Source organism: Dryobates pubescens, chromosome 8, assembly GCF_014839835.1.
Source record: "Dryobates pubescens isolate bDryPub1 chromosome 8, bDryPub1.pri, whole genome shotgun sequence".
Taxonomy (NCBI): Eukaryota; Metazoa; Chordata; class Aves; order Piciformes; family Picidae; genus Dryobates; species Dryobates pubescens.
The window spans coordinates 18,824,593-18,848,295 of NC_071619.1; the positions used below are offsets into that span (position 1 = coordinate 18,824,593).

The following is a 23,703-nucleotide window of genomic DNA, read 5'->3' on the forward strand; positions in this document are numbered from 1 at the left end:
AATTAATTTAACCTTTCCAACAGGGGAAGAAAAGTAGTTGACAGAACCCTTTTCTACTCAGTGTAAGTTGCACAGGAAATAGGTACTCACACAGCTAGAGGGGAAGCAAACCCTCTCCTCAACAGCAGTAAGCTGTTACATTATCTTGGTTGCTCATGAAATCTGTTTTGGCTGCAAATTACTGAACTTTTTGGAGACTCCCCATACTGAACATGTACTTGTAGCTAACACTTAAATCCTTAAAGCACCAGGCTTTGTCTTTGAGCTATGGGGAAACTGGAATTTTACTTTTTGAGAGGAATTTAAACAGATGGAAAACAGCTCAAAGAGCAAGTGATCCAACCCGGAAATTTAAGGCATTAATGATACATTCATCTTGACTCATAATAAGCTGCACAGCACAAGCTGGTACATTTTATGTTGAGAGAGAACAAGGCATAACGCCACACTGTGGTCAAAGCCTCTGAAACAAAAACACAGCAAAAAGCAGAGCTGGGCAGGAAAGAGGGCTTTTTCTCCTGTCTCTTCACCCATTCCCATGGAGTCAAAGGCTACAACCTCCATACAGTAGCATTTCTGCTCATCTGCACTCCCCAGCTATGTTCCACATGAAAAGTGTTAAAAGACTGCCACGATGGTACCACAGACCTTGGTCTTTCCAAAAATAGGCCCCAACTTGCAACTGCAAGCAATAGTTACTCAGCTACTAAAGTGTATTTGTACTCTGCTTCTCCAACTACTCTTGTTAGTGGGATCAATAGGAGTGTAAGGAACGGAAGGTAGGAATTTATTGGAAGGTGAAACCATGAAAGAAGGAAACAGGAAAGAACAACCTTGCCACACTGCAGCTGTGAACTTGAAATGTCAGGTGGGGTTGGAGATTACAGCCAAAGAGTTCAAATCAGTTGCTGCTCTTAAAGTAACTAGCCAAAGGCAAGTTACAATACTTGCCATCTCACAGGTACCAGAGTTAAACTGGCTGAGAAAACAAGTGGGAGTTTAAGATACAGGAGAATGATTTCACTTTCTTCTACTAGATGGGCAGGAAACCAAAATGAAAAATCACTGCCAGTCTTTTAAAAATAAGACTGTGGGGGGAAAAGAAACATTAACTTTTGGTGATCACCCTAGTGGTGCCAATTACACCAGCTCAAGGATGGCACCAAAAAAGGGCCTACACCAGAGTTAGAAACAGAAGAGGGAAACATCCAATTATTCTCTCACATCCCGTACTGGGACTGCCTGCCCCACAATGGACATGGGGAGGTAGCATTCCAGGCAGGCTTGATATCCATAGTGTCCACATGACCATCCAAGCCCTTCCAGTGACCAGATGGTTCATGAATTCCAATGGAAATATTGTCATTCACTGTCAAACTTGACTGAATTGACTTGAGTTGATATAGTGCCCCCACGGTAGCTGCCTCGTTTTTTCTTCGTCTTCTCATGGCGGAAAGATTTGCCTTTAGTGAATTTCAGGATATTGTTAGCCTTCTCACCCCAGTCACCAGCTGCTCCTTTCTGAGGGACAAAGTGGGAGAGGAAAAAGAAAATTCAGGTCAGTCCCCAAGAGAGTAAAGGCAATGCTTTGCACTTCATGCTACCCAGCAAACATTAAGTACATTAAGACCAAAGAAGGTATCACTCTCCCATGAACCTCCTGTCAGTGCCCAACAGCACCTCCTGGTGGAAAAAGTTCCTACCAGAGACCACCACCAAGCACACCAAGATTGCTCTGTATTTGCGGAAGCCAAGTGTTACCACTCTGGGTACTACCTAATCCTACCTTTGCTTCAAATGAGTTATCAGCAACGCGAGCATCCAGCTCAATCTCTTCTTCCCTTACACGCCGGAATGGAGAGGCTGGCTGTTAGACAGAAAGAAAAGGAGCAACAGTAAACACATACACGTGTAAGATACTCCTCTAATGACAACCTCCTTCCCCTGCAAATACAGGGGGAGTTCACATCGCCTCAGTCTTTGTTTCTCACATTTGTAATTCTTTCCCTTATTAAGATACAGCAGCCCAGGCATACTTCTTTGCAAGGATATCCAATCAGTCCTTGCCAGAATAGTATTATGCAGACATGTGCACTCCCTAGGGCCCTCTATAGAAGGTTCAAGTGCTTGAGAGGGCAGCAAAAATGCAAGTAATACTGTGGGCCTAACCTCCCCCAAATCACTTGCTCAGGAGGCAGAAATCCCTTTCCCACCAGTCACCAGAGTTCAGTCTCACTCACCCGTTTCACCTTGGGAACTGTGTGTGGTGTTTTGACTTTGATCTTTGCCTTTTTACTATGCGGTGTCTCCGACTCCTGAACATCTTTCCTCTTCTGTTTCATCCCAACTGTGCCTGTTAGATGTACAGCAGTAAAACTTCAAAAGGGAGCAACTGCAATGTTGGAAAAGGCAACAGCATCTCTCCCCAAGAATGCAAACAGTGTTGAAACAGACATGACATGCATTACCTCACAGAGGAAGCAGACTGCTTTACCATATTAACAGCCATTCTGGGTCAGTAAGGGTTTTGCCATCCTATCCTAATGAATAATTTTATGGAATATGGTATCTATATATTAATGATTTAGGGTGATTCAAAGTCATGTTGGTTAACATTCTCCAGTTCTTGGGAGTCACACAGTATGCAAGTGCTCACATCACTTGTGCATTCAAAGTCATTTTCTTCTGGGAGGGATAAAGACTGATATGGTGCATTGGGATGTCCCACTCAATACAGACAAGGTCCTCCCGCAGCCCACCCAGCTGCCACTAGCCATTTTGTGCATGCAGAAATAGCAACTGGCAACAACTGTATGGAAATGTAGTTCATGTTACCATAGATTCCATTGCCAGCAAATACACAATACAGACATAAAGGGTCACAAAAAATTAGAAACATCTCTTCCCTCTCAGATAATGCCCTACTGCACCAGATGACATTATCTAATAGCACACAAGAGATCATTTAGGAAAGGCCCCTATTCATGCTTGGCCCATAACATTGCCTTACAGACCCACTTCACAGACTGCAGGTAGTACCTCCATTGACTTTTCCAGTCTCTTCCTCAGAGCTGTCCTCACTGCTGCTACTGCTGCCACCAGCTGGCTTAGATTTTAAGTTGTTTGCAGCTGCTGTGGATCCTTTTGCTTTCTCTGTGGAGGCAGTGGGCTTAGAATTGTTCTGTGCCCCCTTCCCTGCCTTTTTGGGTTTCTCTTCCTCTTCACTGGAACTATCAGATGAGCTGCTACTGCTGGAAGCTGCACCCTTCTTCCCCACAGTTGCTTTTGCTGCCCCTATAGATTTAGTGGCTGGCTTCACTGCTGGCTTCTTTTCTTCTTCACTGCTTGAGCTATCAGAGTCAGAAGTGCCTGCTTTGGGAACTAGGGCAGAAGGTTTGGACACTGGCTTAGCTGCTTTGCCAGGTAGTTTAGCTGGAGTGCCTTTTTTCTTCTCATCTTCAGAGCTGCTAGAGCTGCTATCTGAATCAGAGCTACTCTGAGCTTTCTTTGGGGCAGCTTGTGACTTCTTTGTTGCAGGGGTTGCTGTTCTAGTCGTGGCCTTCATAGGGGCTTTCTTGTCAGAACTATCAGAATCTAGAATGAAATAAGAATAACCAAGGTTAAGCCCCATTCCTTTAACATTAAGCTAGCACACACATTTGATGTTGATACACAGTGCGCTTCATTAGCTGCTTGAAGCAGCTGTCCCACTGCACCCTCATAACCTGCTTAGAAACACATGCTTGAGCAAGAACAACATGCATTTGGAAATCCCTCTTTTCTCCTACCCCAGTACCTGAGCTGTCAGAGGAGGAACTGGAGTCTTTCTTTGCTTGTCCAGGCTTGACAACTACTTTCGCTTGTTTGGTGGTACTCTTTACCACAGGCTGTTTAGCTGGGAGTTTATTCCCTACCTTCTTGTCATCTTCAGAACTGGAATCTAAACAAAAATAAGGATGTTAAGTTAACAAGCTTCTGGTGCAAGTTGCTTTAGTAATAACATGTATATAACTCATGGGGAAGTGAAAAGCAAGATGGGATGTGGCCAAAGCTGAGCTGCTGGATAACTGACAATAAGCAGCATCTAATGAACACTTGAATGGCGTGGGGACAGTATTCATCTTTCCACATATCTTCTTTGTTGGGAGGAAGTGGAAACAAGCAGTTCAAGTTCTTCACTAATGCATGCACTAGGAAGCAGATATTTGAAGAACAATATATAAGAAGTACACAGTAAGGGACTGGAGAAAGTACAGGTATTGCCAAGAACTGAGGGAGAAAAAGATCAAGAAAAGCCTTGCGGTAAACATGAAATAACAGGCAAGAAATAAGGAGATAAAATTGACAAAGCAGGGAAAGTGAGGCAGCAACAGACCAGCATCTCATTTTAGCTATTTCCTCTATCAGATATGTTTAGCAGCAGTCTAAGGATGGATTGAGGAGACTGCATTATAAATATGCCTTTGTATTATGTGTCACAGCAATCTGAACTGCTAAGCCTGAACTATTCCAACATTACTGAATCCTGTAACAGTAACAATCAAAACTTTCTCCACTTGCGAGAAGCCAGGCAAAAAAACCAGAAAACACAGAACTCTTGCTAATTGAAGGGTTACACGGTCTAATGCTAGCAGTCTGCAGATAAGACAAGCAGCTGCCACCCACAGTCCCTTCCACTGAGATACAGAACAGGAGCATCTTGAACATGGAGGGGAAATGTAGCACACAGGGAACTTACACGTGAAATACAGCAGTGCAAGCCTTAAACCTGATCAGCAGAAGAGACAAAGCACACTGTCCCCATTTCTAGGGTGTTCTGGCCTTGGCTGGGAGGAACCAGGGTCACACTAGGAGAAGGCACCTTTTGAATCCATTTTGAACTTGGGTAAAAACAACTTTTTATTTCAGAAACTTCTCCCAAACACGATGGGATAACTGAAACCCAAAATCTTAAGATGCATATACTCAAGAAGTCTAACTAGGAACCTTCCTGGAGAAACCCAATACACGTGATGCCCCATCCCTTTCATCCAGCCCTGTGTACTTGCAATGCTCTCATTGATGTCTCCCCTTTGCACAGGAGGCTCCTGTTTTTCAGTTTCACATCTAGTTTGCTATGGGGATCGAAACTTTAGTGCTCATATGCTAACGATCCTAGTAGATACACTACTATATAGCAACCTGGCCAAAAAAAACACTAACACAAAAAAATCACCTTCAATTGTTGAATTACCTGAGTCACTGTCAGAACTGGATTCAGCCTTCTTGGTAGTCACAGCTTTGTTTTGGGGACCAGTGATTGGTTTAGCCACTACTGCTTTGCCTGCAAAAAATCAAAGTTCAAAATCAATGGGCCGCATGCACACCAAACTTGTGTCCAAAGATCCAAACCTTTCCAGACATGAAAAAGCTCCCTTCTAATCACACCAGCTATTCAGGCAACACAGCAAAAACCAAGAACCTAGACCTGTCCAGCTGCAATAGTGAGCCTGGCTTATTCCCCATAAACTTGATCCTGATGACTTTTCACACCAACACATGCACAGTAATCCAGTCTGCACAGTTTAGCTCCACAGGTGGTACACAATGCAGAGACGCAATAGCAATACAAAACCAAAGTCAAAAAGCTTTTTCAAGGAAATCAAGACATTGCAAAAACATCATTTGTGCCATGTACTCCTTAATCTGTTGCCTCTTCTAACAATGTACCTGCTCCTCCTTTTTTGGGCACCTGCTCTGCTTCATCACTGCTGTCTGAAGAGTCGCTGCTTTCAGCCTTTTTTGCAGGAGTCTTGGCAAGGCTTTTCTTTTTCTGCGTAGCTTGAGGTGGTGGTACAGCACTGTACTGACCTGTGAAGACAGAGACAGCATTCAGGTGCCTGCATGACAATGTGAGCAGCATGTGAGATGTTTGCTGTAGTTAGAATAAAATACTTTTGTGATTTGGTTTCATTTATTCCCCTTCTGTAACTACAATAAAGGATACTAGTTTATAATTTCAAAGGTTACACCCACCCCACTGAATTTAATTCTCCTCTTGGGGTTCAGCTGACCCAACCATCTCTGCAGAAGTTTTCTCTGCACTTTCAGATGAATGGAATCTTGTGTTGCCAAACTTTTCTTCAAAAAAACCCCAGAGAGATGTCAGTTGTTGACATCTCTCTCAAATCATCTGGTTAGAGAATCAGATTTAGTGTCAATCCTTGATCCTCTACTCCAATCAGCTCACTCCTGGAATACTTAAAGCACTTTAAAATATTGAACAGAGGCCCTTAACCCATCAGCTGGGTTGCAACTGAACCATCCTGAATAATTCACACAAAAATATAAAAAAGCTTAAATTGCTGGGGTTTCAAAATAACAAAACCACTGGCAAACTACTGCCCAAATCCTGGTAGACAGGAAGCCTGCAAAAAAAAAAAAAAGTACTTAAAGGCTGCCTGAATAAAAGACATGCAGCAAACCAAGCACAGCCTGTCACCACCTCTCTCACTCCCCATTCCTTGCTATGGGAGGAACTGAACTGTAAGCTGAGCCCAAATAGCAGGCATGAAAAGAGCCACTGTACTTCTGGTTCAGGATAACTGCTGCCAGCACCATCTGGAATCTTGTGAGCAGTTACGACTAGCCTGTGGCCTGCATATGCTTCTCCCGGGACAGTGAGACTAGCAGAAAGTGTCTTTTCACCTGGCAGCAATGGAATTGAGTATTTTACCTGATTTTGACTTTTGTTTTGCAGGTGGCTTTTCATCATCTGAACTGTCAGATGAGTCATCACTACTGGAGCTTTCCTTGGCAGGTTTGTGTTTTCCTGGCTGTGGCTGAGTGGCTGCCGGTTTCTTGGGAACAGCCTTGTCACAAGAAGGAAAGAAATATACATGAAAAAAGAAGTTACAGAAATCTTGTGAGGACACCTGGATGTGGATCTTGTTTAACTCTACCCCTCACTTAAAGCAAATTTTGAAGACAAAGTGGGAAAGGTTAACAAAGATTCTCAAATGCAAATTTTAGGAAACACTTGAGCATCATGATCTTTCTGGCCACTCTGCTGTTGTTTCCTGCTTGCATGAATCCCTAATGAGAACCTCTAAGGGGGCAGAACTGATTGAAATGGTAGCAACTGCCACTTGATTAAATACAACTGTGACTATTTTTGTGTTGCAGAAAATTTTTTTAAACACTCCCTAGTGGAAAACTCAAAGTTAGAGACAGCTAAGCATGAAAGGGTCATGCAAAAGTGAACATACAAGGAGCAGAGAAAACAGTAAGGAAGTATTATGGAAGAAAGCCAGTGCATGGAGTGGTGCTGGAACACAATCTCACTGTATAAAGGAGAAGGAGGTGTAAGACCCACAAATGCTGTGCTCATTGTCTGTGCCTTTGTCTAAACATTCCACAGAGATACACCCAGTCTTACAAGACTCCTCCAGTTATTCACAGAGTAATTAATGGTCTAGTTTACCTTCTTTGGTGCAGCCTTTTTGTCATCAGAATCTTCACTACTGCTGCTACTGCTCTCTGCTTTTCCATTGATCACCTTGGTGGCTGCTTGGGCACCTTTACTTCCTTTTGAGATAGGTAAAAAATATGTAAAAAAACAACATTAGAAAGTATTATATGGTAGATATCATGCCATTATAACCAGCATAGGTATCATAGAGACAAAAGAACCACACAATGCCAACAGGGCAGATTGAGGCAATACTGCGAAACTATTCTTTTATCCTACTGCAAGCTTAGAGCGAGGTCTCAGAAAAATGTCCATACTAGCTCACGGCAACTTCTAGGACTTTGAAAGGCTCTTTGATGGGCTCACGCCAGCAAAAGCACAGCCTAAGCAGTTAAAGTTGCTGAATACAGTTACTCATGCAAACAATGCAGCATTTAGGATCAGATGTTTTATTTGCAATCAGTTCTACACCTCCTCCACGTCAGTAGATTGGACTGAAGTGCAAATGGCAGATTTTCAGACTGCTATGTCAATACACATGCCTTTGCAGGTAGACACAGCCCTCATTGCTGTCATTTTTGGGTTTGTGCTGGTTCCTAATACACAACAAGAAATACCTGATTTAGGTGTCACTGTTTTTGGTGGCTGTTTCTTTGGTGGTTCTTCATCTGAACTGCTTGAGTCCGAGCTGGAACTCTCTGCTTTCTTCGGAGGCTGGATTTTGGTTCCAGCTGGCTTCACCACAGGTTTTGTGCCTTTCTAAACAATAGGAGGGAAAACCAATTAGCCCTTGTAGCCATTAATATAAAGAGAGGATAATAAGTAAGTAACATGTACAGAGAATACAAACGGATGTTTTTCACAGAGGTTACCATTTTGACTTGAAAACTCCTCTCTGCCTAATGGTTAGGGCCTGAAAATCCCTGCACAGCAATTTTACTCTAGGAAACCTCCCAGCAACCCACATGAGACTTTGCACCTCAGTCTCCAGTTCTGCCTCCTCAAAATGGGACAGTTCTGGGACTGTTCTCTTCCTTCTACAGATCACACTATTTTGAAGACTGCAAATACTGACTGGGAAGCTAAGGTTGGTCTCCTCTCTGTACAACGACATCATTATTCCAGAAAAAGGAAAGAGGACTTTCGCTTTTTATATATATACACATATATAAAAAAACTATTTTAGTGATTGAAGTATTTTTATGCAAATGAGGTAAGCCCTGGCAGTCTTAGGATAAAGGCAAGAAGCAGACCTGGCTATACAACAAAATTAATTTTACATGGGAAAAGTCCAAATGGCACAGCATCCACTGCAGAAATGTCTTCTTACATTACACCTGAGCCACTCTAGATGCTTTATAGTTCAGAAAAGTGAGCCAAATTCCAGAGAGAATTCTGCTGGTCAAATTTGCCATTATCCATCACTGCCAAGCACGCATTAAAAAGGCTGGAAAGAAAAGCTGACCTTTGCTGGCTGCTGCTTTTCTTCCTCTGAATCTGAATCATCACTGGAGTCCTCGCTGCTGCTCTCTGCTTTCTTGGCTGGAAGGACTGCTTTTGCCTTAGGTACAGCTGCTGCTTTAGCTGCAAATAAAGGATGGTAAGTTAATTCACGATTCAGGTACCTATACCCTACCCTACATGTATCAGGGGGACAAGGACATACTAAGGTCATTAAACCATGACTGAAGTTCATTAATGCTAACTTTGTTTCTTGAGCAGGGTTCAGCAGAAGCCTCCAAAATGGGCAGAAAGGAAAATTAAATCAATTCCCGATTTTCTCTTTCTCACACGTACATTTAAGTGCAGACTTTTATCATCAAAAAAATGACACCCCACAAGGAAACTGCCTCCACACACTGAGATAATATTAACTGGGTCTACACACATTCCAGCTAAGAAGAACACAGTGAACAAGATTTCCAAAAAGAACTACTGCAATGCTGTGTTAGGGTTTCAGGCACTCAGCCAAATCTACTCCTTTCTGGTTATTGTTTTCCTTTAACAAAGCAGACCAAAATAAATCATTTTGCCTCAAGTTGTATTTGCAACTGTTCTTTAATAATAATAATAATCATCATCATCATCATCAGATCTAAGTTCAAATTCAACTTTAGGATGACTACAGTTTAAGACTAATTTTCTTTCTATGTTCCTCCTCCCACAAATCTACCACTAGATACACAAACTTGCATACACCATAGTTAAAGGAAGTTGCAAAAACAATTCCAGATAAAAAGGGAAAAATACAGCTCACTGCATACCAACATACACCAGACAGCACCAGGACATAGACTTGATAGAAAGGAGGGTAGTAAACTCACAACAGCAGCAGCAGGTCAGTAAGGATGCTTGGAACTCAAGGATGTGACCGCATATAACTGATCAAAGAGGTCATAGCATGCACCAATACAGAGGACCCTGCCAAACCCTAGCCACACAGTTTTGCCAAATTATGTGTATTTTAACAAATGTGAAAGCACTTCTAAAACTTGAATCATTTTCCTACAATAGCAAGATGAGAAACCGTTCTTTTAAGTTCTCAGTGAAACTGAGAATCCTTGAAAAGCAGTACAGAAAAAAATCATGAGGTAGCTACCTCCCATAAAAAGACTATCAACCCATCTACATGCACTCAAACCCCAATTTCACTCAATATGTAAGTCAATACATAAATTCCATGTGCCAAAGCAAGAAAGAGTAATAACCCTGCCCAGGTATCTTATCAGTGAGTGTTTGGGAAGCAGAATCTCAATATAGACTAAGTAACGAAGGCACTACTTCTATAGCACATTCAAAATTCAATAGAGCCCAACACTTTCACCAGCCTCAGCCAAAAATACACAACCTGAACAGATAAAACTTTCTAACAGACACAAACCCTGGTGCACTTAAATTGTAACTGGATAACAAGATCACCCTTAGCTGGGGGGAACATATCCTGTGTGCCATGGTCAAAAGATCTGCTGGAAATAAGATCTGTCAATACAAAACCAGTCCTTGATAGATGCAGAAGGACCTCACATAAGACACTGCATCCGAGCTCTATATCCAGGTGACAAACACAAGCCTGGCTTGGCCTGCCCTAGGGCTTCTCACAAACCTCACCTGGTTTCTTGGCTGGGGGTGTCTCCTCCTCGCTAGAGCTGTCGTCGCTACTGGAGGAGGGCTTCCTCTTCACCTGGGAGCCATTGGGAACAAGCTTTCTTTTCTTGGCCGCTGGAGACCTACAGGTAGAAAGGTTGAGCTAGGGACCACGAGGCGAAGGCCAGACAGAATCTGGTGCTGGAGAGAGTCGGACACCACGGCAAAGCCACTGCACCCCCCACCCCCCGGGCCCGGTACACGCGGTCCCTGCCGCCGGTGGGGTACTTACTTCAGCCAGTAACTGAAGATGTCCAGAAGGGAGGCTGCATTAGGGTCCTGCTCCTTCTAAACAAGAAAAGAGGCCGCATCAATCAGTCAGTCAGCCAGCCAGCCGCCCTCCACCACTGCTAGGCCCACTGCCCCGCTCCCGCCGGGCCGCACAGTGCCCCGCCGCCAGGCTCCCCCCACCGCCAGACCTGCTCGCCCCGCCGCCAGCCCCACTCCCCGGACGCGCTCACCGCAGCTGGGCCGCACACTGCCCCGCACAGGGCCCCGCACGCCCCGCCGCCAGCCCTCCCCCGCCCCGCTCACCGTCGCCGCCTCCTTAGCGAAGGCGCGCGCGGAGCCCTCGAATTGGTTCTCGTGCAGGAATGCGAGCACGAAGGGGAAGAGGTCGCTGGGCACCGCGCGGCACTCCGCCATGCTGTCCCGCCGCCACGTGCCGTCTGCACGCATGCGCGCGCAGCACTACGTAGCGACGTGCGTGTGCGTGGTCCGCGTCGGTGTCGCCTACGCCTTCCCCGCCGTGCCCGCTGTGACTGGGCGCGGCACAGAGAAGGTGGGGGCCGCGCCTCGGGTCTTGGGTTTCGGCAATGGCAGCTTGGCGGAGGGTCGCAGCTATCCTCCCGGAGGAAAAGTACTTGAAGAGGCTCCCGCGGATTCTGGATGAAGGGGTAGAAGACTGCTTGTGCAAAGGCAGACCTGGGATCCACAGTGGGAAGGAGGAGCACGGAACCTGGGACAGTCTCTGCAAAGAGGCTCAAGAAGGCATATATGACATAGGAAGAGGGAATAGTCTGCTTAAACTCCCTTCCTCCTCTCTTTATCTACTAGTTTAAATACGATCATTCAACAGGAGAATGGTAGGGAGCAGAGGGAGGAAGGCTGTTTCATAGAGGAGACCATGGTCTCCTCTATGCTGTGGGCAACCTCAGGGCTAACTGCATCCTTGTTAATGGAGTATAATCCCATAGAGTTTGGAGATGGCAGACAGAGTCGGATGTTGTCACAAAGATTCATCAGCAGGCCCAGGAACAGTGTGCTATAAAACAAGCCCAGACACTCTCCATGATACTTGAAAAGTGGCAGTGAGGTGAAGTCTTTATGGACTGGAGGAAAGGAAACACCACACCCATTTTTAAAAGGCTAGAAAGGAGGACCCTGGGAGCTACCGACCTTCCAGCCTCACCTCTCTCTGGGAAGATCACGGAACAGATCCTCATAGATGCCATGCTGAGGTACATGGAGGACAGGGAGATGATTCAGGGCAGCCAGCATGGCTTTACTAGGGGCAGGTCCTGCCTGACTAACATTGTGGTCTTCCATGATAGAGTGACTGTGTCAGTAGATAAGGGACAACCTATGGATGTGATCTATATGGACTTCTGCAAGGCCTTTGAAATGGTCCCCCACAATATCCTGTTTGTCAAATTGGAGGGATATGGATTTGATGGGTGGACTGTTCAATGGATAAAGAATTGGCTGGATGGTCACATCCAGAGGGTGGTGCTCTATGGCTTGAAGTCCAGATGGAGAGCAGTGACAAGTGGTGTCTTTCAGGGGTCCGTACTGGGACCTGTGCTGTTCAATATTTTTATCAATGACATAGTGAGATTGAGTGCACCATCAGCAAGGTTGCAGATGACATTAAGCTGAGTGGTGGTGTCCTTACACCAGAGGGACAGGATGTCACCCAGAGGGACCTGGACAAGCTGGAGAGGTGAGCCCAGGTGAACCTCATGAGGTTCAATAAGAGCAAGTGCAAGGTTCTGCACCTGGGCCAGAACAATCCTCATTATCAATGTGCACTAGAGGATGAGGTGTTAGAAAGCAGCCCTGTGGAAAAGACTTGGGGGTGCTGATGGATGAGAAGCTGGACATGAGCAGGCAGTGTGTGCTTGCATCCTAGACTGCATTGCCAGCAGATCCAGAGAGGTGGTTCTGCCACTTTGCTCCACTAAAGGTTTCTTCTGTGCAGATAAAGCATTGTTCTGATGACTGTAGTGCTCTGGTCACCTTGCTTTTGTGATTTTTTTTAATTTTATTTTTTTTATTCTCTTGACTAGAATGTACCATAAAGCTTGCTGAGGGCAAAGAAAGAGAGTCCTATGCTGAAAATCCTGAGTTAGGGCTGCTGTGGTCAAACAAACAGCTATAACCCTTTACATTTCCCCTGCCTAGCCCTCTGCTCTTAATCCTTTCCAAACACCATTGTGCCTTAATGTATGGGAGTTGTGTCCCTCTTGTGTGCAGTTAGGCAGTACCTACTAAACACACACTTGGGCACACTGTGTGCACACCACAGCACACCTGTGGCTGGTGTCTCTGGAAGGTGCCTTGTGGAATTACGAGCAGCTCATGTAGTGGTAGATTTCACTGTAAGACTGTAATTTTGTACAGCAGCTATTGATTGTAGTGTAGAAAAAAGAATATTCAACTAAGAGTTTGTTAAATATGTGTACTTTGTTTTCAGATAGCCTGATCTGGCCTGCCCCTGTAACAAATGGAATAACTCAGGGCTGTGTTGTAGAAAGGAAACTCTTTCCAGGAACCAGTATTTCTCTCAGTTCTTTGTAGCTTCCATCTACAGTAAGCTACAGCTGCAAGCTTCATCTGCAAAGCTCAGCACAAGTTCTGTGTTTTCTGTCTGCATTAGAAAGGAAGAGATGCAGCCATTGGTAGTAAATGATCCTTATTTTAAGTCCAGCTGTCTGAAGCAACTGCTGTGAGGCACCAGGGAAATTACTGGCTGTGTTTGCTTCACTGGCTTACTTTGCTTCTTGCCTGGTTAAGCTTCTCCCTCTTCTGCAAGGCCTTTGCCAGTTAGATCTGTTCCCAGATGCTGTGTGCTGCTTGTCTTCATAGGTGTGTGTTCCCCGGCATTGTGCCTGCAACTGTCCACATGACCTGATAGTAATCATGCAAGAAGAGCTATTTTGTTCTTGTATTCCCTAAGGCAGTAGTGGGAGATCCTGGGATCTGAAAATCAATCCAATTCAATGGATCTATGCTGCTGCTTGTGAATTCCTTTTCTCCCCTCACCTCTTCATCATTACCTTTTCAGTCCTTCCCCTTGGCTGGTGTATCTCTTTGGTCAAGCCTGCAGAGAGAGCTGTTCACCTCAGAAGAGAGCATTCCAGTGAGAAGTCTCTGCTTTTTTTAACTTGTGGCCAAGAAAGAGTGGTTATGGCATGAGTATTTAAACACTTACTGAACCCTTTCTTTGTTACCCCTTCAAAATACCTAGCAAAAAAGCAATGGCACCAGAAAGCAATCTAGTCCTTTTCTTTGGACAGGGATAAGACAGGCACTCAAAAATAATGCTGCAAATGCAACTGTGTTCACTTGCTGCCATGAACTGAAGGGAGGAAGGTCAAGACTTGTACAGTCTGTTTTGGATAAAGGAGAACAGGGATCTCAGTTTCCTCATTTTCTTCTTAATTAATTAAAAGCTGTGTAACTTTCTCTTAGAGCAGTCTAATGTTCTAGGGTGTGAAGAGGCTCTGGTCTCATTTGTCGTCTGGGTTTTTAGGTGGGGTTTACTGTTAAAGTTGATGAAACAACACATGAGCATTTATTTTACTTAAGCTCTTTTGGGGGAGGCACATTGATTTCAGTTTAGTGACTTCAGAAGCTTAAACCCTGAAAAGGTTTCCTGTGGGGTTTGTGTTGATTAAATAAAATACACATAATCTGAAGTGACACTGATATATATGGATAGGCCCCATGGGTTCCCGTGAAGCAGGAAGCTGACTGTGCTTAGCCTTTGTGTGATACTGCAAGGCTTTAAAGAGAAAAACATTTGAAAGTTTGTTGAAATTCTCATCTAACATTACAAAGATGATTTTATTTTTTAACTTTTTATTCTGGAATTAGAAGATAAACAACTCTACAGGGGAAATAATGTGGAGCAAAAATTATAAGGTCATATACATGGCTATCCATCTGGTTTATTAGTTTTTTTTAGTGTCTGTGTATTATTCTGTAATATTCATATAATTTGGCTGGAGTCTCCAGTTTCCAACTAGTGAGTTTTTGCCCCTCACCGATATCCCAAGAAGATTCTGTATTGGCACAGTTCTCCAGTGCCCAAGTGTTCTTTATTCTATTGTACTTACTCAGAACGATTCAGATGGGAAAGGGTTCATTTCCTCCCTGCATACCTGGGGCTTCTCATAAGGTTGCATTATCAGGAAGTGGGTTTTGTCCTAGTAGTTTCTTATTGTGGAGCAAATAGTCTGGTTTTGATTGACAGGTTGTGACATGCACTTCATAAGCTAAGTTTTGGTTAAAGAAAAATTTGGAGGAAATAGGAGTTTGACCGACTTCTAAGATAGAGTTGACTAGTAGGAACCAGTTGGTTCCTTGCTGTTTGTAACCAGCTCTGTTCTGATATTAGTGACACTAAGCTACACATGGAATGTCCTCTCACTGCTTGGGAGCGACTTTCTTGACTGGGAAACTAGAGAATCTGCATTTGCTTTGCTGAAGTGTGTCAATAAAAAACATCACTGTTTTTCAGCAGGTGTTTTTGAATGCACATCAGTGCAAGTGATTTTTCCAAGTTTATGTAGGAACAGCCTGAATTATTTAGGCAGAATCTGTTCCTTAGTCCTCAGTGACAAAATTAAACTGATTCTTACTCTCTGAACTCCCAACAGTGTCCTTCCACTGCTTATTTTCTCTGTACTCAAATGTAGTCATAGGGAAAAAGGTAAATCTATGTTAGAAGACAGTATCTGGAGGAAAATTAAAAAAAAACCAATAAGCTGCTTCTATTCTATATGGAACAATTTGTTTTTCTCCTAGGAAAAGATAAAAGTTGTTAATTGAAGGCAGAAGTCAAAGCCTAAGTTAAAGGGGCTCTCTCCCACGGCAGTTGCTGGTAGTTTACCGGGACGAAGGAGCTAGAGTTTCTCTGTTGCTATAACACGCAACCTATTCTCGTTGTAGACTTCTTCCTCCGCCACCTATGGAATGCACGATCAGAGACCGCTGAAAAGGTAGTTCTGTCCTATAGCGGGAGAACCCGCCGGGTACCTGGCAGGCGCTGCGGGGCCGGTCCGTAGCGCCCTATGCCCGGTTCTGCAGGGGGCGTCGCGGGCCGTGCTCCCTCCAGCCCCGGCGGGGCGGGAGGCGGGGCCGTGCGCCGGGACAGCGCTGGGACCGGGCGCCTGGCCGGGGTCGAGGAAGTGGACGAGAGAGGGACGTGTCGCGCCGCTCCACTGGCCATGTAAAGGAAGCGGAGCTGCCCTTTCCTTGCCAGCCCCGGACCATGGCAGTCCCCGGTAAGTGCCGCGGCTGCTCCTCCCCCCGGGAGCCGGGAGGAGAGCAGGGTTTGTCCCCCGGGGCCGTGCTGCGCGACGGGGGCAGACGCTGACCCCGCTCTCCGCCGCAGCCCAGCCCGTGAGCAGGCTGGCTGGCGCGTTGGCACCCGTAAGCGGGCAGGTGGCGGGGCGGCGCTGGGGAGCGGCTCTGCTCGCCGCTGGCTCTCCGCTGCTGCAGAAAGGGGTAGAATGGTCCCCTCCCCGAGCCTAGGGGAGGATCCAGGGCTCTTCAGAGGCGCGGTGGCTCCTTTGTGCGCAGCCAGGTTGCTGTGCTTTCCACCTCTTACTTGACTTGGCTTGAATTCTGGGCTGGCGCTGGCAGAGTTCTCTTGTCGTGAGTGCGCTTCGGGTTGGCCCCTCAGCTAGCTCTGAGGGACGGTGTTCTGTAGAGGAATCTGTCCCTGCACGTCTTTTAGCACTTAGATGGTTTTCTGTGATGTTTTGTAAAGCCCTCAGTTAATTCTAAATACTGCTTTAGCCACCTGCATTTGCATACTTCCCTTTTGGGGTATGACTTGATGCTCCTTGCCACAGTGGCCAGGATCACAAACTAAGCTAGGTTACCATCAATGAAAATGTGTTGGGTAACATGGAGGTAAAACGTGTTAGAATGTAGCTGTGAACTCCGGACAGAGAGTGGTATAGCCTATGTTGTGCAAATCTTACTAATGCCCAATTCGCAAGTTCCCCTCCCTGCAGGGAAGTGTATGTTTTATCTAAAAAAGGAAAAACGTGCCATTCTAGGGGTGTGAAGTAACGTTAGTGTTTCACTGACGCGTATCTCCTTCTGATGTAAAAATAAGTTAAACGGAGGCCTCAGGGGACTTGTGGGCAAAACTACTTTTCTCCTTATAAACAGAAGGTGATTTCACAGAGACTCGTAAAGTAGAACAATTTTAGTTTTGCATATCATAATGCAAATCTTATGTTCCTAATCACTGAAGCTGGGTTTGCAAAACTTACCTACTTTGATTCTTCTATTTCCACTTGTTTGAGGTGAAGGTTTTCTATTCCAGTCAGTGAGAGGTCTTGCTAGGATGTTAATAATTGCTGCATGTGATCACTTTTACTGTGTTACACATTCCAGCTGGGCAAAGAATGCATTTGTTTCCTCATAACATGACTTAAACACACATACTTCAGACACTGAAATATGAAAGGTGCTGAGGACTTCTGTTAATGGCACACAGGCAGCTTCTAACACCTCTTGAAAGCATTCTGTCTTTTAAGAATTTTTTATTAAGACCCCTTGGGTTGGGTTTCACTTATATCATAGATTCCATTTATATCATAGGCAATTGTCTTTCAAAGGAAGTTAACATCGTGTCACGGATTTGTATTTTGGACTGCATTATATGTATATCCTCCATGCACGTGAATTCCAAAGCAAACTGAGAAGAGGCAATGCAGTGCTTTTTCATCTAGTCAGAATATGAGCTGGACTTAGTCTAGCAGATGAAAATAGACTTGCTTGGTCTTCATCTGTGTTGGAATAAAGGTTTTGTTTGTAATTTTTTTTAAACCAGCATGTGGACAATGAAAAGTCATGGTCTACTTGGGAGAGGAATGTGCAAGATGACACAGAAAAGCTGTGTATTGTTAGAGGCCCTGAATTTTCCTTATGGGACCCACAAGTACTATGGCAAACTATATATGATCTGTAGGTTGAAAAGATGTCAAACCTTGGCTTGTAGAGTGAAATAACAGGCAGTAACAGTTGACATCTGATTCAAATTTGGGAAGTGTTAAGTGGGCAAGATATAGTGGTAATCAAAACTGTACAGTGTGCTATAAACCACTATCCCATGTTTGCTCTGAACTCAAAGATTGTCACCTCCCTAATCCCAAGCATGGTTTGAAGATGAGTCTAATTTGTTGGCTTCTCAGAGAGGGGCTATGAAGGTCTGATATAGTCTATTGCTCTAGGACACTTTTATTCTCTCTTGTCATGGGCATTCTCTGATTTTGACTGAATTTCCATTCTGTGTGTAATTTACATGCTAGGGAAAGCTTTATATCATGTTCTCTGTGTTATTTAGTCTGTGGGCCTTCCACCACCAGCATTTCTACAGTCCTAGGTTGTAATCTCACAAGTTTTCTATCATTGCTGTATAATGGAGTGTGCAACTAAGCACTGAAGAGGCAATTACAACTGGAAAGGAGTCCAATGATTATGGTTTAGCATTGCAAAGTGCAACAGAATCGCATCAGCATGTTTTTCTACAAAATAGTTAAACATGGCCTGCAATATTATTAATAGGGTTGACATTTTGTAAGCAGAAGTAAAAGTAACTTTATACCCTAAATTTATGAATATAGAAATAAGGTATTATTAAAATTTAAACTGGATTACACCTGAGAGTGTGATTTTTTGAAATGGTTGGCTGGCACAAATCTTTCATCTTGCTGTTGCATATGCTGTTCGTATCTTACTTGAACTGAAGGCTTCCTTGTGTTTGTTTTTTCACAATCAACATGTTGAATGCATTGTATCCATCTAAGGTCAGGGTTTAAAGAAATAAAATGCTTGGTGTTCACCAGGTGAACTCCTATTATGTGTAAAATAGTCAGAATATACAGTGTGTTTTGAAGTGTACTCTGTGAGTTCTGTAACTGGTGTATGAAGACTTGGGAGAAAATCTCCCCCAAACATTCTGAATTCTCTACTTATCATACTTTTCCCTGAGTAGTGGACAGTAATTGGTACTACAAAGGGAGGTATTTTGTTAGACAGCTAATAGCACAATCCAGGAAAGTGAGTCTTGCATCAGCCTTTTATAAGAGGGTGTTGCAATTGAAAACTGTTTCTAGATTATTTTTTGTTTCTTTGAAACAGTCCCATTGTTGACTTAAGCTTTTTTTGCCCTTAAAACCCACTTACAGTATGTTTGCTTATGAACACAGAGAGTTTCCTCATCTCTAAAAGTGAAGTCAGTAATTTTATTTCTCACTTCTCCTTTTAAAGACATTGTTCCTCTGTTTATCCGGCAAGTGTAAAAGGCTATAGGAGCTGAGGTAAGAGGGCCTGAGGAGAGCTGACACGGCATTAAGGGGAATGGCCTGCGGGCAGAGCAGTGCTTTCTAGGGAATCGATACCTTTCTTAAACACCAGGGGAAGGCCTTTCTGCTGTGTGCAAAGGCTCTGGGTGGTGTCTCCTGGACTATAAATGCTGGAAGGGGGAAGGGAACTTGCAGAGAGCCTGTGAAATTTCCATCTTTTAGCTACATATTGGAGGAGGAAGGCTTCTTGGATACTTTGTGCCCCTGCAGTACAATGCATGTTTAAAGTCGATGGCTCACTGACCCTGCATCCTCTCCAAGCACAGCTGCTTCCTTTCATTGGAATACTGGAGGAGAGCCTGTTGAGTTGTAGAAGCTGTACTCCTCTTAAAAATGGATGTTAGGATTAGTCATTCCCTTTTACAGAATGTCAGAATATTCTGGAGCCCACTGCCACTTTCCCCAGAGCTTGGAGGTGGGAATTCTTCCAGAGAATACCAAGGAAGGACGTTAGAAGCTGTGTGTGTGCACTTCAGAGGGTCACTGTATCATCTCTCCACCTGATGAGGTCGGGCTCAGCTGGCTGTGCTGCAGTGCATGGGGCCCCATACTTGGCAGATAATTGTACTGCCCTTTCCACTGTGGTGCATGTAAATCAACACATGACAGTGCAAGCAGAAGTCCCTGGTACTCCTCCCTTTCTAGAATAAAACAACTGGCATCCTGTTTCTGTTTGTGATTCTGTTGTCTTTTTCTGGTGGTGTTCAGCCAGAAGCAATATTATGGTGATAATCGTGTTCTCACTGGTGTGAAAGCCATCTTTTTTTCATAGCAGTTCTGCACTCCTAGCTTTAAAGGGCCCAAGGCTTTGGATTTGTTTGCCTGCTTTATTGGGTTTCTGGATTCCCCTCCATTGAGAATACTTGAGGTTCAGGAGCTGCATTCACACAGAGACATGCAGCTGTCCTAATGGATACTGTTGAATGGCAGTGCCCATGTTCTTCATAACTAGGACACCATCCTTTCCCTGCTAGAGACTTTCAGTTTGTGCAGGTAACCATAATGCTGTTGGTTGAGCACAGAGCACGTCTCCACACTTCTCAACTGTACCACTTCTGCTCAATCACAATTTAAAGTTGGTAATTTTATGGTTTAGAGTTGTGTTGCCATAGACTAGACATCGTTTCAACCTTCACTTCCTAAGGAAAGTCTAGGGGAAGGTGGCAGAATGGAGGCTTTGGAGGCTGTTCAATTTTGAATGAATTTTAATAAGGTGACTGCAAAACTGTTATTTTCAGTTCTGGTAAATTCACTCTGTGCAGATGCTGTTTTTGCCATGCCAAATTTTAGGCATTGCCTTCTACTTTAATTAGAAAAATCTGCTTTGTTTGCTTGCTTTTGGATCAAGATGGGTTTGGAATGTTGACACTTTTAAAGAGTCAAACTGGTACTAGAGGAAGATAATTTATTAATAAGATCTGAAGTGCTCAGCACTGAAATTTAACATAGGACCATAGCCATAATCCTTGAATTTGGGTAAACTTCTTCACAAGTGAATAAGAAAATGAAATTTAGACTTAAAAGTTTTCTTGAGCTTGGTTGGTGTGCACGGTATCATGTTTTACTGGTTCAGTCTGTATGTGATCTTCTTCACAAGGTGAGAACTTTTCTTTTAAAGTGATTTCATTCCACAGCATAGAAGCCAGGTAGTGTGTAGGTAGGATCTGTCACTTGAGAATTATGGAGTAAGTCAACTCTATTGAAGGTATTTTAGACTGCATTATGGCCATCACTACTGCATTAGTTCTTTCTCTCTGAAGGGAGAGTTTGTCATGCTGAAATGGTTGGGAAACCTTTATATGGCAGTTCTGGGGGAAGAACTCTTCAGTGTCTGAAGCCTGAATGATAAAAGTGCTGTGTGTGAGCATTGGAGTTGGTGTACACTTCAGTTGCACACATACTTTGCAGGCATTTTGCTTTCTGCTGCAATGAAAGCAAACGTTTAATGCCATGGAAGCCCATAGTGACTTCCTGTAAGCATTGTGGGACCTCACTTAAATAAAGGCCTTTCTTATTTTAGATGTGCTATGTTTAGTGTTTACTCTGCTTGAGCATGTAATGGTCTGAAGTTGTGTTACAGAGGCTCTAGAATAGCCTAATGTGATTCCACTTGACACAGAAAGATGAGCTCCCCTTTTCAAGCTTTGTTTTTTTCCCCCTTTATCAATATGCTTTAAATCTGTGAATGTCCACATGTGGTTTGTCTTACTTGAAACTAAATAGGAAATTCCCTTCATAGTAAAGTTTTTGAGAATGGAAAAAATACTTAAATTTTAGTGGAGTAAATGCAAGTAGGAGTTCATCCGCCCTTAGAATTGCTCTGTGGCTGTGAACACTTCACTCTGGATATACCTGCTGTTCTTTTCAAGTGCTTTGGACCTTCTGACATGAACTACAAAGCCTTGTGGGGTTTTTGATGCAATGCTGTAGGTCGGTTCTTGCTTTGAGTTTAATCCTCCTCCCTGTGATAATCTTGCACCTGTACAGGAACCCCTGGAGAATATGATGTGCTGATTGTGTATGCAAGTGATGCCACTGAATGGTGTCAGTACCTCCAGAACCTCTTCCTGTTTACCCGGCATGTTCGAAAGCATCGGATTCTGAGCTACCAGCTGGAAGGCAAATCTGCTATCTCCCACCAGGACCTGGACCTGTTCAGCAGAAGTCGGAGCATCATACTTTTGCTATCTGCTGAACTGGTGCAGAGTTTTTATCTTCCTCCTATCCTTCAGAGCCTTCAGGAAGCTTTATGGCCACCATACAAAGTTGTCAAGCTGTTCTGCGGTGTTACAGACTGTGATGACTATTTGACCTTCTTCAAGGACTGGTCACAGTGGCAAGAACTCACAAATGATGATGAGCCTGATGCTTACCTTGCAGCTGTCAAGAAAGCTATTTCAGAAGGTAAGGCGGCAGCTGTGGAGTTGTTCATTCTGCTCGGGTTGGAGGAGGGAGATACATTGCATCGTTTATCCTTATTTTAACACTGATAATGTGTTTTATTGAAATAGAAAACTAAAGCAAATAGCAACCCCCTCGTAAACAAGGTATTTCTGCATGCCAATTTTTTTCTATGCCTGCTCAATTGGTCCCTAGTTCAAGAGAGACTATGGGTGACTTGGAGAAATTCTGAATTTGGAGATGCCTGGTTTTGAATGCAAATTGAAAATAAAAACAGAGTGTGTCTAAAGTTCTGCCTGTAAATATTGTGCCTTGCAGTTTATTGACCCAGATTGATAGAAAACTATCTTTTCCTTCAGACTTACATTTCTGTCATAACAGAACCAAAATAAGGCTGTCTAATAGGTATTCTCTAGCACTGAAGTCTGAGTTATAGCCCTACTGGCAACAGATCAGCTTGTTACCTGTGATGGCACAGCAGAGGTTAATGGAAGAATTGCACTGATGGTCTTAAAAATAACCCAACCAGTCTGAAAGTGTTCACCTAATGAGCACAGAGGGCTTACTAGCACAGAAGTATTAACAGCTGGAGACTACAGAAGCCCAACATAGTGAGTGTAGTTGTCTGAACTTTCCTAAACTGTAGAGGAGGCGAGTTATGTTAGGCCAGAGCAGGAATAAGTTCTAGTGTAGCTGGAGAATGTGTGAGAGTGCAAAGGGGTGCTCATCCTGAAATTTCTTCTTGGAGCCAGCTCTCGACGATCACTTCTGACTCACTGTATTCTGACTGCACAAAGCACGACATGGGGCATTAGAAAAACTCCTACTTTTTCTCTCTAGAGAGAAGCTGTGTTTGTTAAAAAGAGGCATCTAAAATCTGATTTTTACGGTGGGAAAGTGTATCTGTTGGCAGTGTTGCACTGAATGCAGAGCCTTGTCAGCCAAAGAGCAGCCTCCGCTCTCTGATGCCAGATGCATCAATCAATTGTATTAAGCTGAGCTGTCTCTTTTCTTCCACTTCAAGTGATTCTCCATAGATGAGGTCAATCTCTCAGTGTACAGCTGGCTGCCTCTTGGCACACTGAGGGCTGTGCTCAGAGGACCTGGGTGCTAGATCTTCCCAGGGCTTCTTGGGGCCCACCCTGGGAAAGAGAGGTGGATCTTATGGGTAGTGCTATGCTGTCTGTCTGAGCAGCAGAGAGGTATGTTGTATGCCTGGCAGTTTAGTGGGCTGGCTGCCATGCATCTGTGACAAAGCTTCTTTGGGATAAGGCACTACAGTTTGACTTTTTACAGTGGGATATAGAGTCCTGCCTCAGAGGTGTAATCTCACTGCTGTAAGTTAGTATGTGCTGAAAGAGCCCTGTGCTTTAGCGTTATGTAAATGATATTTTGAAGGGGTGGTTGTGCTTTGGATTTTTGTTGTTATTTCTGCATAACAAAGCCCCCCTGACTTATTTTCTGTTTTCTCACTTGTACAAGTATATATTGATCTCAGATTGACCGAGAGAAAAAGGAAATAAAAACCAAACTCAATTGCTGTGGAATCTGCTGTAGCATTTTCCAAATAGTTTGGTAGACAAATTTCTGGACTTCCAT

The 23,703-nt window shown here is 44.0% G+C and overlaps 2 protein-coding genes across 2 annotated transcripts in view; one reads left to right on the plus strand and one right to left on the minus strand.

Moving 5' to 3' along the window:
* Positions 1-90: 90 nt before the first annotated feature.
* Positions 91-11,258, minus strand: NOLC1 (nucleolar and coiled-body phosphoprotein 1). The gene is made up of 14 exons (XM_054163750.1): positions 11,129-11,258; positions 10,827-10,882; positions 10,559-10,677; positions 8,916-9,034; positions 8,068-8,209; positions 7,463-7,566; positions 6,716-6,851; positions 5,710-5,850; positions 5,234-5,323; positions 3,797-3,940; positions 3,040-3,594; positions 2,241-2,353; positions 1,787-1,867; positions 91-1,521 (listed from the first exon to the last, which is right to left on the minus strand). Exons 1-14 carry the CDS (start codon positions 11,237-11,239, stop codon positions 1,363-1,365), a joined length of 2,070 nt encoding a protein of 689 aa, XP_054019725.1. The 5' UTR covers positions 11,240-11,258; the 3' UTR covers positions 91-1,362.
* The window catches only part of PIK3AP1 (phosphoinositide-3-kinase adaptor protein 1), a 43,225-nt gene continuing 30,759 nt past the window's right edge, over positions 11,238-23,703 (plus strand). Inside the window, exons 1-3 of the mRNA XM_054163888.1 lie at positions 11,238-11,453; positions 15,837-16,104; positions 21,691-22,107. Coding sequence (XP_054019863.1) covers positions 11,238-11,453; positions 15,837-16,104; positions 21,691-22,107 — 901 coding nt within the window. The remainder of the gene's footprint in view (positions 11,454-15,836; positions 16,105-21,690; positions 22,108-23,703) is intronic.

Bases quoted from the DNA above. Each gene is read 5' to 3' on its own strand.
- NOLC1 (XM_054163750.1), bottom strand. From the start codon at position 11,239: ATGGCGGAGTGCCGCGCGGTGCCCAGCGACCTCTTCCCCTTCGTGCTC. The intron at 9,035-10,558 runs GTGAGGTTTGTG...CTTTATTTGCAG, and splicing joins ACCCCCAGCCAAGAAACCAG to CTAAAGCAGCAGCTGTACCT. The intron at 5,324-5,709 runs GTACATTGTTAG...GATTTTTTGCAG, and splicing joins GCCCAAAAAAGGAGGAGCAG to GCAAAGCAGTAGTGGCTAAA.